This window comes from Typopeltis vanoorti, chromosome 19, assembly GCF_054136105.1.
Source record: "Typopeltis vanoorti isolate ZY-2024b chromosome 19, IOZ_Tvanoo_1.0, whole genome shotgun sequence".
Taxonomy (NCBI): domain Eukaryota; kingdom Metazoa; phylum Arthropoda; class Arachnida; order Uropygi; family Thelyphonidae; genus Typopeltis; species Typopeltis vanoorti.
The window spans coordinates 44,930,140-44,943,998 of record NC_143567.1 but is presented as its reverse complement, the minus strand read 5'-3'; the positions used below and the strand labels follow the sequence as shown (position 1 = coordinate 44,943,998).

General features: G+C 36.1%; 1 protein-coding gene across 5 annotated transcripts in view; it reads left to right on the top strand.

The window, feature by feature from the left end:
* The window catches only part of LOC150096055 (uncharacterized), a 366,639-nt gene that overhangs the window by 312,426 nt on the left and 40,354 nt on the right, over positions 1-13,859 (top strand). For all 5 annotated transcript variants that reach the window (XM_090408865.1, XM_090408866.1, XM_090408868.1 and 2 more), the window contains one exon: positions 13,142-13,743. In XM_090408865.1, the coding sequence (XP_090264991.1) occupies positions 13,142-13,743 (602 nt within the window). The remainder of the gene's footprint in view (positions 1-13,141; positions 13,744-13,859) is intronic.

The following is a 13,859-nucleotide window of genomic DNA, read 5'->3' as shown; positions in this document are numbered from 1 at the left end:
ACAGAATACAAATATTTAGGCATCTACTTTGCTGCAGATGGAAAGCAAGATAAAGAAATAAAAATAAGAACAGCCATAGCTAAAGATGCATTCTGGAAAAATAAAGATCTGCTCAGAAGTTCTATGAGTATCGAGACAAAGAAAAGAATGATAAGAACATTAGTGGCCAATTTTCACATATGGAAGTGAGACCTGGATATTCAAGAAGAGAGTAAGGCAAGATATAATGGCCTTTGAAATGTGGTGCTATAGGAGAGCTCTGAAAATCCCATGGATAGAACATGTGACAAATACAGATGTCCTACAGAGAATGAGAACACAGAGATATATTTATTACAGGAAATGATCCAGAGAAAGATGAGATTGGCAGGACATGTACTGAGAGGTTCAACAGAACAGAGGATATTAACAGTTTTAGAAGGAAAAATTATGGGAAAAGGATCACGAGGCAAAAAACGAAGGATATGGCTTGAAGATATAAGATCATGGACAGTGTCACATGGCTATGCAGAAACAAAAAGGAAAGCCACCAACAGAGAAAATTGGAAGGACATGGTGCTGCACCCTCTCACTGAGGAAGCTACATGAAGAAGTGTAACAGAGGTGACAGGAACTGATGTAAGAACAGAGGTTGAAGGTACTTTGGAAGATATTGCAGAATCTGAATGCAAATACAGCTGTAGGATTGTATTGGATATTGGCTCATGTTTTACAAGAATGTGCAGGGAAACTAACGCTCCCTTTGACTAGGCTGTCTAATTTAGGTCTCAGCTCAGCAAAGTCAAAAGAGTCAAATAATTCCTTTGCATAAAAGAGGATCTAAGTCTGTGGTAACAAATTACAGACCTATTAGTATCTCAAGAGTGGTGGTAACAGTACCGGAAAAGTTGGTCACAAAAGGAGAAATCTGGAATGGATGGATAAGAATATGATACTCTATGAGGGGTAGCATGGCTTTGTGAAGGGTCAGTCATGCTTTAGTAATCTAGTAACTTTTTATAATGGGTGACAGATGAGTTGGATTAAATGAATGGCTACACGATTCTGCTAAGGAATAAGTGGAGTAATTTGTTGAGGCATTAGAGAAGGCAGTTCACACAATGAAAAAGGAAAAGTTGGTCCTTGTTGGAGATCTAAACAGCAGAGTAGGAAATGATTACCAGACATATAAGAATGTTTTTGGGAAAATTTGAAGAAAAGAGCAAAGTTAATAATCATGGTAACTACCTGCTAGATTTCTGCTCAGGACGTGGACTAGTTATTAACATCATGTTCCAACATAAAAATATGCGCAAATTCACATGGAGAGAAGATGCAAGGAATAAGAAAAGTCTCGTTAACTGTTATTGTCGACAGTAATTTTTTCCCCCAGAGGTTCATTATTATTATCATTTTCTGAGCAATCCAGGGAGTCAAGGGCTCATCGAGGGACTCTATAAATCAGCCAAACCAGCTGTCATACCTTCTCTTAAATTCATTCATACTAGATGCATTTACTATCCCCCCCCAAGGCAAACTATTCCACTCATTCATCACTCTGTGAGAGGAAAAACCTAGCTCTTACCCCTTTCTTGACTGTGAACAAACTTAACTTCCATGGATGTCACATGTTCTTTCCCCACCCATATAACAAAACATTTCATTAGATATCCGTATAACACCCATTCAGAAGTTTATAGACCTCCATCATATCACCCCAATCTTTCTCCTGTTAACCAGAGTCTGTAATCAACATACCTGCAATCTGTCCTCATGATCTAAATCCCATAATTCAGATATAACCTTTGTAACTCTTTTTTACACCCTTTCCACAGCTTCTTTATTCCCTTGGAACAAAATCTGTGCACAATGATCTAAGTGTGGCCTTATAAAGAGGTAAAATGACTCCGTTATTCTTACATGTTAAGGTTCACTTTAACATTGTAATTATCTTTAGGTTATATTTGCAGCTTTTGCTATGTGACCTTTGAACTTCAAATTCTTATCCACCATTACACCAAGATTCCTAGCCTCATCAGTTTCTTAAAGTATAACGCTGCTAATGTAATATATTGCTAGAAATCTCACCAAAATGATTAACTTTACACTTAGTAACATTAAACTGATAGCCATTTTCATTTGCCCAAATTTTGAGCTGATTCGAACCATTTTGTAAGTGCTGGATATCAGTAGCATCCCTGATTTCCCTGTCCCTATCTTTGCATCATTAGCAAACAATTTCACATCGTCTGTTAGACCCTTCCTCATGTCATTAATGTACAGATTGAACAACAATGGCCCAAGGACTGAATCCTGAGGTACACCACTGGTCACCTTAATTCTGGCAGATTCACACTCATCAGCCATCCACTTATCCAAGTCAAGATTTTATATTCCAAACCCATATTCTCAGTTTATGCAACAGCCTTGTATATGGTAACCTATCAAATATGCCTTAGCAAATCCAACATTATCATCATCATCAAATTCCTGACATGTACCCTCAAGGGGTGTACAGGATATGATAGTACTACATGAAATATTTACATCATTGCTAACTTCCTATCTACAATTTTCCTCCAAATCAGTCTGTTACTTGTCAAGACACCAACATTACCAGATCTTATATTTCTATCGTCTAAGGCACTTTGTACTGTATCAATCCACCTATATCTTGGTCTTCCTCTGGGTTGTTTTTCTGCCAACTTGGCAGAGAACACTTGTTTTGCTAATCTTTCTATGCCCATTCTGTTTAAGTGACCATACCACCTGAGATTAGCTCTGCTAATGCATTCCTAGATGCTGACAATGTCAAGTTCTTTCCTAATATTCTCGTTTTTAATATGATATTGCCATTGATGCCATCTGTTCACACCCCTAATCTTTCTCAGAACTCTCATATCTGTGGTCTCTAGTCTTTGGTCAAGTGTTTTACTTCTGACCCAGCTCTCAGATCCATAAGTTAAAATTGGTTTGAACACTGTTTTCTATACAGTTAATTTAGTCTTCTGACTAATTTCTCTCTTATTCCATATGAATTTATTCAATTGACTTCCTACCATACCAACTTTGTTGATTCTGTTGTCTATTTCCATATTTAATTTACCATCTTCACTAAAAATCGTGCCTAAGTAGCTGAAATGTTCCACAGGTTCAAGTGTGAAATTCACAACACAGTTGACATTTTCAGTGATTCTGCCTATTCTCATTGTCTTTGTCTTTTTATTGCTGACCTTCATACCATATCTATTACAACAGTTATTCAATTTAGTCAGAGAATCTTGCAGACTTGTAGTAGCGGATTTATTTAGAAGTATAACATCGTCCGCATAAAGCAAAGTGCTGACGTTAACATCTCCAATTTTGATATCATGTTTAATACTACTTTCCTTCATAATGTGATCCATATAGATAATGAATAAGAGTGGGGATAATGTACATCCTTGTCTCACACCAGATTTAATATTAAACCATCTTCCTGTACTTCCTTCAATTCTAACTGCTGACTTACAACTCAAATAAAGACTAAGTATTGCTTGAAATAATGCCCCATTGACACCATATAACTGTAGCGTATTGAATAGCTTCTCTCTTGGCACCTTGTCATATTCCTTTTCCAAATCGACAAAACTTAAATACAGATCTTTGTTATATTCCCATGATTTCTCCACTATTTGTCATAAAGTGAAGATCTGATCCTGACTCCCTCTATTTGACCTGAATCCAGCTTGTTCTTGACCAGGCTTTTCTTCCACAATTTTTCTCAACCGTTTTTCAAGTATACTTGTACATATCTTACCAGGAACACTCAGTAGGGATATACCTCTGTAATTCTCACATTCAGTTTTATTTCCCTTTTATATATGGGTACTATGAGAGCTCTACTCCAATCATTCAGAATTCGTCCCTCTGTTCAGGCATTCTGAACTATGCAGTGCAGCCACTGTAAGACTTTTATACCACCATACTTCAGCATTTCTTGTCGAATATCATCTACTCCTGCTGCCTTTCCACATTTCAAGCCTTTGATGGCTTTTTCTACTACAAGTATGGATATGTATTCCTGACTGCATGCCTGATGAGTGTTTTTTTACCACTGTGCTATCACTGCTTGTTTCATTTAGCAATTTTTCGAAGTAATTACCCCATACTTCAAGGATATCTTTTTCTCCTGTTTTCATGTCACCTTTATCATATCTAACTCCTTTTACAGCACTCTTTCCTCCATTCCTAAGCTTCTTCAACAACCTCCAGAATATTTTGCCACTTCTTGATATTTATTTTCAATGTTCTTGCCAAAGTCCTCTTATGACTTTTGTTTAGCTAGTTTTACACACTGTTTAGCTTTCTTACATTTGTCTCTGTATTCTGTAAGAGTAAAAGCTGACTTATTTGCCAGGAACTTTTGATATGCTTTCTTCTTTTCATTCACTGTTTAACTTCCTGTGTCCACCATGGAGTTCTAATTTTTCTATCCTTGCAGACAACTTCACCACATGCCTCTTTAGCTGAATCAATCAGGGTTTTCTCCAAGGTTTGGTTCCTTGTTCTCAAACTCTTTCATCTTTTCTTCAATAATCTTTGTGTATTTTAGTCTACAGTTCACATCTGAGAGCTGCTCAACTTTTATTTGCTTTAAAACTTTCTTACATGTCATTCTTTTCAATATGAAACTCAATTTTATCCTGCTCAAGACTAAATAGTGATCACTTCCAATTTCAAATCCTCTGTACACTCTGGTGTCCTGCACCAGGGAGAACACATCACTATCAACAGTAACATAGTCAATGAGACTTTTCTTATTCCTTGCCACTTCTCTCCATGTGAATTTGTGCACATTTTTATGTTGGAACATGGTGTTAGTAATAACCAGTCCATGTCCTGAGCAGAAATCCAACAGGTATTTGCCATTATTATTAGCTTTGCTCTTTTCTCCAAATTTTCCCAAAACATTTTTGTATGTCTGACAATCACTTTGTACTCTGCTATTTAGATCCCCAACAAGGACCAACTTTTCCTTTTTCAGTGTGTCAGCAGCTTTCTCTACAGCCTCAAAAAATTCCTCCACTTCTACCTTAGTAGAACCTTCTGTGGAACTTTCGGCACAAATAAGTCTCATTATCCAGTTCCTCATTCTGATATTTGCCCACATTACTCTACTTGAGACTGACTGCCATTCAAGAAGATTAGCCTCGTATTTTGTGTTGAATATTATGGCTACTCCTTCTTTTCCTTGATTGTCATTGCCTGAATATAACATTTTGTATTTATTGGTCAGAAAGATCTCACCAGTTTTTGTCTTTTTTGTTTCAGTCACCTGTATTATGTCGATCTGGCACTTATTTTAATTCCTCCGCTAGCTCCATTTCTTTGCCATTCAGACTTCTTATGTTGATAGTACCGATCTTTAACTCTGGTGATGTTGAGTTGGGGTGTGTTTTCAGATTTGTTCCAGTAGCTGACTTTTTTGCTGTTCGCCCTGGTTCCCTGGCAAAACAACGGGGGCCTTGTTTAACCGGGCGACGCCCCAGCCGGCATGAAATTTTGTCTTGTTGTACCATCATTTTGTATTTTGGTTTAACCAATAGGAATACAATTTGGTCAGCTAAATCCCAAATTGCCAGCTCATCCTCGTTCGTTGAGTATCCGGGTAGATACCCAACAGGCTGCACCACGAGAAGGTGAGGATTGAACATTAGGTCTGAATCCCTGGTCGGTTCTCTGCATTGCTTTAAAGGCTATGTGGAGATCTCCTCTTAGTTATACAGCTTTGACCCTTAAGCATCCCCCAACATTATCATAGTGTATCCATTCCCTTTATCCAACTCGGCTGTAACATTGTTATAAAATATGAGCAATTGCTAAAACATGACCTTCCTTTAATAAATCTATGCTGCTCCTTGCAGAGTATAATTTGTTTGTCTACCTATTTCTGTATGCGAGTTCTTATCAACTTCTCTAAAATCTTCACTATCACACCAGAAATACTCAAGTCAGTAATGAGACGCATCAATTTTTGCTACACCCTTGTGCTATGGAACTATCATACATTCCTGTGGCAAAATTCCTGAGCTGAGATGCAATTCATACCACCATGTCAAAGGCCTAGTCAATTCAGCTGAACATTCCTTTAGCAAACTTGCTGATATTCCATCTATCCTATATTCTTATCCATGTTATGCAACAAGTCTTTAACCTCATTTTCATACACCTCTAGCTCTTTATCCAAAGTAGCAGTAGCACTGTGCACCATGTTACACACAAACCTGGTTAATATATCTTAACAAAGTGAGCACTCATTGAGTACATTCTGAAATTAGAGTACTACCATCTGCATTCAGCTAAGTTATTCTCCCACACTCCTCCTTTCTTTTGCTTGTGGCATAATGATAAAATTCTTTTGGATTTCCTTTAGCCTTCATAGCCAATTTCTTTTCATACTCTTTAGCTTTCCACACAATAGTTGTTACTTTACTGGACTGCACTATATATATATATGTCATAACTCACAATATTCTTTCCACATCATCTTCTTCTTCTTGTGGATCTCTTGCTTAATAAGGTTGCACATCTATTTCACTCCCGACCTATTTATTCTTTGTAGACTAGGGATACATTCAGATACTGCCTCATTTAAGCATTTTTACAAAGATTCATGATAGAATAGATAAGCCGTTGCAAGAAGATTTGGAGGGGCCTACTATTCTTACCTGGGAAGTAACAAATGCCATTAGGAAATTTAAACCAGGAAAAGCTCCAGGAATGAATGGAATTATGGCAGGATATCTAATGGCTTTAAATGATAAGGTTATAAGATCACTGACTGACGTATGTAACAAAATATATGAAACTGGATACCTGCCAAAAGATTTTAAGCACTCGACATTCCTACCACTACCTAAAAAATCGAAGATAATCAAATGTGGAGAGTACAGAACAATCAGTCTGATCAATCAGGTAGCAAAAGTTGTTATGTTATATATCATCCTAGAAAGATATAAACATGAAATCAAATTGGAAATTGATGAAACACTGGTTTTTTAGGTTTTTCTGGTTTTCAGGAAAATAAAGGAACTAGAGAAGGACTCTTCAACATTAGAACTATTATAGAAAGATATCTATATATCTTTCTGTATTAGTTTTAAAGATATCTTCGCTAGTTCACTCCCAATATAGATTACTGATAAATCTATGTTGGGAGCAAACTCCCTCAATAAAAATCTCACGAGAAACCTCGGAGGAATTCCCAGTAAAGAAGGGTGTCAGACAAGGCTGTTATTTTTCCTATATTGTTTAACCTCTATACTAAAAATATCTTCCAGCAATTAGAAGAATTTAAAGGAGTCAGCATAGGAGGTAGGAATATAAACAACTTAAGATATGCAGATGATACAGTACTGCTAGCTGAAAATAAAAAAGATCTTCAAAACCTACTAGAAGAGATGCTGAAAGTAAGTGAAAAATATGGACTTAATTTCAACTTCAAAAAAACAAACTTGCTGGTAACAAGAGAAAAAGGGAAAATATCCGATATAAATATTAAGATCAGAGGAAATACCTTCGATCAAGTAGAGAGTTATATATATTTGGGTCAACTAATTACAGAGAATGGAAAGTGTGATAAGGAAATATTAAGAAGAATAGAAATTGCTAGATCAACCTTCATTAGCATGTAAAACATTTTGACCTCAAGGGAAATTCACACAAAAACAAAAATTAGGCTGTCCAAATGCTACATATGGTCAACACTGCTATATGGAGCAGAAACCCAGACAATATCAAAATATTGGGAAAATAAACTAAAAGCCTTTGAGACGTGGCTCCTCAGAAGAATTCTTAGAGTCCCATGGACTGACAAAAAAAAAAAAAAAAAAAAAAAAAACTAATTTAGAAATATTAGAGATGATTGGAGAAGATAGGACTCTGTTGAAAATCATTAAAACGAAAATTACCTACCTTGGTCACATACTTAGGCATGAATCCCTACAAAAAACACTTCTAGAAGGAATGGTACAAGGAAAAAGACAAAGAACAGAGGGATGAAAAATATTAAGGACTAGACCTTTTTTGTCCTATGAAGAATGTGAAAGAGAAGCATAAAACCGTACATGGTGGAAGCTCATGCTAGTCAACCTCCTGGAAGGAGATGACATCTGACAAGATAAAGATTTCATGCATTGCTGATATTTTTCCCATTCAGTAACTGATACCATGGGACCAAAGACAGCATGTAAACTGTTCTAATGGGAACATCAATATTAATTAGGTACTTCTTAGAAGGCTCAGTATGATCACTATCAACAACTTGTGGTAAAATAGTCATATTCTTAATGGAGCCCCCCCCCCCCCTACCGATGTTATGAACAAATCTAACATTCTTTGACCTTGAGTTCCTTCTTTCACATGCTGCTTGAGAAGGTTGTCTTGCAACAATTCAATAAATTCTTGTTCATTCCTATCATGAGATTTCTCTTCTACTCGATGTTTGGATAATTAGTCACCTATAATGATCACTCATTTAGTTCCCATAAGGCTAAATTGGCAATACATTTCATCTCCTTCAACTGAGGCACCAGGTCTGTAGCAGCACCCACCATATATTTCATTTTGCTAGGCCCCCCCCTCACATCAGATAGCCTCAAACTTGCCACTACATGGGACATTGTTACCAGAATTGTTTTCTTGCATTTCTACACAAACTGGACTTAAGTCATCTGATATCATTAGTAATACTCCCCCACCTCTCCTGTCTCTTCTGTCATTCCTGAAAATAATATACCCATTACACTCGATCTCAGTTACCATAACATGACACAAAAGTATATAGAGATTTGAAATAGGAAGTGAACACCATTTAGTCTTGAGCAGGATAAAATTGAACTTCATATTGAAAAGAAAGGTGTGTAAGAAAGTTTTGAAATGAATCAAAGTTGAACAGCTATCGTGAACTGTATGCTCAAATACACAAACATTATTCAAGAAAAACTGAAAGAGTTTGAAAACAAAAACCAAACCTTGGAGATACAGTGGCAAACCTTAAAGAAAACTTTGATACGGCCATGAAGACTTGTGGGGAGGTAATCTGCAAGGATAGAAAAATCAGAATTCCATGTTGGATTCAGGAAGTTAAAGAGGCAGTCAAGACAAAGAAAGTTTCTGGCTAGTAAGTCAGCTTGTGCTCTTAGGGAATAGAGAAAATGTAAGAAAGCAGTGCCTTTTGTTAAAATTGGCTAATCAAAAGTGATGGGAAGACTATGATAAGAACATAGAAAATAAATATCAGGAAAGTTATAAAATATTCTGGAGGTAATTGAAAAAAGCTCAGAAATGGAGGAAAGAGTACTGTAAAAGGAATTAGATGTGATAAAGGGACATGAAAACTGAAGATAATATTCTTGATGTATGGAGTAATTACTTTGAAAGATCACTAAATGAAATAAGCAGTGATAGCATGGTGATAGATGACACTCAACAGGAATGCCATCTGGAATATATATCTTCACTTAAAGTAGAAAAAGCTAAAGACGAACCTGAAATGTATAAATTAAAGATGCCAAGAAATTATATTCTTGATTTAATCCTTTATTTAAGTGTAAACAAACAAAATTTGCACCCGAAGCATTTTCAGGACTGGGCAACTCATATATAGAGGCTAATGACTTCAAATTCCTTGCCTAAGTAATCCTTTGCCTATTTAAAAGTATGTATATCCCATAATGCAAAGCACATCGCCTTATGGACATGTATAATGCTATGGGAAGGATCACAAGCAGGGAATACCATTAAGGGCAATAGTAGAGATGTTAGGTATTCCTAAACTTCCTTGTTATCCAGGAATCTAGTAGACCTGCTAAGTCCTCATATTGGCAAGACAGACCACACAAACACAAACACACACACACACACACACACACACACACACACACACACACACACACACACACACACACACACACACACACACACACACACACACAAAAATGATTTCATTGAATGCATGAAAAACATTTTAATAGAACCTATGCTCACAAGACTAGGGATCATCAATGTGTTTGCTAATGTCCCAAGAGTGGAAACTATACATTTACTCCAAGATCTGTTTCCACTAGACATGGAATGTTTTAAGCATTGTAATAATATCTTCAAATTCCAAGAAGAAAGATTTAGCTTTCTGCACAATACTTGTAACTTTTCTGGCTGTGTTTTATATATTTCGTAACTCCTATCACTGTTATTCTCATGATCACCATTCCTTCCATATAAATTTTCTTCTGAATCTCTTGCGTAATAAGGTTTACATGTACTTAAATATCTTTCTTTTGCTTTGGCAACTTGTCAAAATTTCAAGGAGGCTGCTTTGGTCGCCCATTCAACAGGAAACTTAAATAAGAATCAAGGGCTAATCCTACTGGAAATTTGGAAAACTTTAATTAGATCACTAAACATCAAAGAAATGAACTTTCATGCCAATTACATTCTTGTAACAAAGAAATCATGTTCCCAAGACACGCGCATTGTCTCGCACAATACTAATTTTGTATGAATTAGAACTGTCAGTTAAAACCTAGTCTGTTACCTTCATATTGCTTACCAATTGTATCCCTGAAGATGTCGATAGCAAAAATCGGTGAAACTAGTAGGATGATAAATTAAACTCACTTCACTAACATTCCTAAAATGTGTTTTAGTTTCTTTTCAGAATTATGTTTTGCTGAATGCTTTTTTTTTTTTTAAAAAAAAGTTGGTATAATTTGAGTAGCTTAAGGCTCTTCTTTTTAAATGATGAATTGATAGTTGGTATGGTTTTAACTTTAACCGGTTTTACAGGTTTCATTAGTTCTACTTTCAGTACAAAATTTTTTCTGAATAAATTATCTTTCTTTTTTAATAGTATCTTACACTTTCTATTTAAAAAAAAAAAAAAGGAACAAATTCTTTAAATAGTGTTATTTCACAGCTCTCTCAGCTTGATTAATTGAACTCTATAGGATAGTCATGCATTATATCATTTGAAAAAACATATCCATCACAGACAAGATTTCAACCTTTATATCTTGTTGACATAGTCAACAAGATATAAAGGTTGCCTTCTATCCCCTCAACAAGATCTCTTGTCTCCTCAGGCCTACAAAAACCTTCCCATCCACCACTTAAGAAACCTGGAGTGTATTAGACAAACTGTGCTACATAGGACAGACAGACAGGTCAGGCAACATATGCATGTCTGAACATTTAACAGATGTAGAAAACAAGAAAAGGCACAAATTTGGCAGCACATACAACAAATGCCAAATATCGAGTATTGTTTTAAGGGTCGTTTTCTTATCTAAAATTATCCACGCACTACTTATTCTGAAAGTGACTGATATCTGTCTCCCTGGAAACAATTTCACACACGTATAAACTACTGGACCTTGCCAAGGCTTTTGATAGGATACCACATAGAACCCTAATCAGTAAACTGGAGCAGATGGGGATAGATATAGGGTTGGTGAGATGGATAGGAGGGTGGTTGAAGGAGAGATACCAGAGAGTGGTTTATTCAGGAGTGGAGTCTAAAAGACGGCTTGTGACTAATGGAGTGCCCACTGCTTTTCAATTTGTTCATCAATGATATAGGAAAGGATTTGAGAGGAATTGTTCACTTGTTTGCTGATGATGCAAAGTTGGGTAGAGCAATTATGAGTGCACAGGATGATTTGGATAGTTTGGAGGACTGGGCTAGGAAAAATGGATGCCAATTTAATGTGCCAAAGTGTAAGGTTATGCACTTTGGGGTGAAAAGAATAGCAGCAGTATATCGCATTGGTGGAACCGTACTCCAGGAGATTGATGGGGCCAGGGATTTGGGAGTGTTGGTAGATAGGGAATTGAAGTTTAGGGGGCACATTGCAAAAGTGGCTAAATCAGCTCACCAAATCACTTGGCTTCTGAAAAATACTTTAACATGCAGAGACAAACAAGTTGTTGTTCCTCTGTATCGAGCCTTGATAAGACCCCATCTGGACTACTGTGCCCAGTTATGGGCACCAGGGTTTCTTCGTGATGGGGAGGAAGTGGAGAGGATCCAGAGATGAGTGACCAAGATGATGGCAGGTCTGTGGAATGAACCTTATGAGAATAGGTTGAAGATTGGTGGGTTGCAGAAATTGGTCGATAGGCGAAGGAGGGGTGATATGATTGAGACATTCAAATTACTGAAGGGCTTCTATAAGATTGATCCAGAAGATATTTTTGAAAATATGATTGGTGGTGGGAGGACTAGGAGCCATGAATGGAAGCTGGGCAAGAGCGTGGTTGACAAGGGTGTTAGAGCTAGGTTTTTTACTTGGAGAGTGGTGAACGAGTGGAATAAGCTTCCAGAGTCTGGTGTAGGTGCTACGACCGTGAATGAGTTCAAGGCAAGGTATGATAGATACTGTGTCAATGTCGAATAGTTGTTCTTGACATGATGTTAGGGCCTCCCTCGATGAGTCTGTCGACTCCTTGGAGTTGTGTGGAACAATAATAATAATAATATTTATTACTTGCATTGGTCATCCTGTGATTAAAGAATACCGACAAATTCATCTTAATGTGTCTGGTCATGTTGAATTTAGCATTACATTCACAACAGTGAGTGATATTTGTGCACTTAAGTCTCAAGTTAAGCTGCTTTTTTTTTTTGAAAGTTAATTTTCACTTGTATGAAACAAAATTACAAGTATTTAGTTCATTTATTATAAGAATTTAAGTAAGTTACCTTAACTCATTTTTAAAGCCCACAATTGGTAATTTTCTACTAATTATGCTCTAGTATAATACGTGTGTGTTTGTGTAACTGCTTGCATGTGATCTCAGAAATTTTATCTGCTAATTACTCTGATTTTAGCAGAAGCATAAAATTATTTATGGGATAGCAAAATGATATTATAAAAAAAAAAAAAAAAAATCATGGCAGCAAAGATTTCACATAGTGCAAATGCTTATGCTGTGAAACGGAAGTTTCTGTAGTTTGGATCATATTATATTTGAAAGACAGATTTCAGATAATTCTCTTTTGATGTACTAAAATTAAGAACTGTGCGTTATTTTATATATAGCATGTATATAGTTTCTTGTTACCATCTTCTATTTTGTTATTCTTATTTGTTAACTATTAATCTAAAATTAATACTTTCAGAGAGTTGAACAAATAATGAGTAGAACAAGAGCTAGAGGTGCCAGCATACAGCCAACTTCTACTTCCCAGTCTGATGTTGCAGGTGAAAATAAACCTATTGAATCAATGGAAAGTGAAATGGCTGTTGTTAATAATGCTTCTGCTGCTGAAATAGTGAAACCCCCTTCTCAAGAGAAACCCTCTTCCCAAGAGATTACTGCTGTAAAAAGTGGTTTAGTGAACATTAATGGAAAGTTTGAACAGCCACTGACAGAAACATCTGAACATTTTAATGATATAGCACCTATTCCAATTAATATATCTAGTGAAACTGTGAAACCAGTTGCAGCTGATCATTTATCAAATATTGATCAACATATGGAACTAGAAAAAAATACAATAAAAGAAAACTTTTCCCTTAATTTATTAAGTGATAATGCAGTTACGAATAATGGACTTACTGGTGAGGAAAATTTGAACTTAAATAATAAACGAAGCTCAAATGGAATTGCCTATCACCAAATTAATCAGAAAATATCTGAACAAATAATTTTTGATGGTGCTTCACAGACTAATGGATACAGTAGTCATGAAGAGGAAACAAGTTACACAGATGGTACCAGGTATGTTTTTATAGATAACATATCTTAATGTAAAGCCAAACATTGTTTTATAATTTATAAAATGTTTATAAGTTACTGCTGCTTGCTGAGCTAGCAAATTATTTATCAATTTCAGA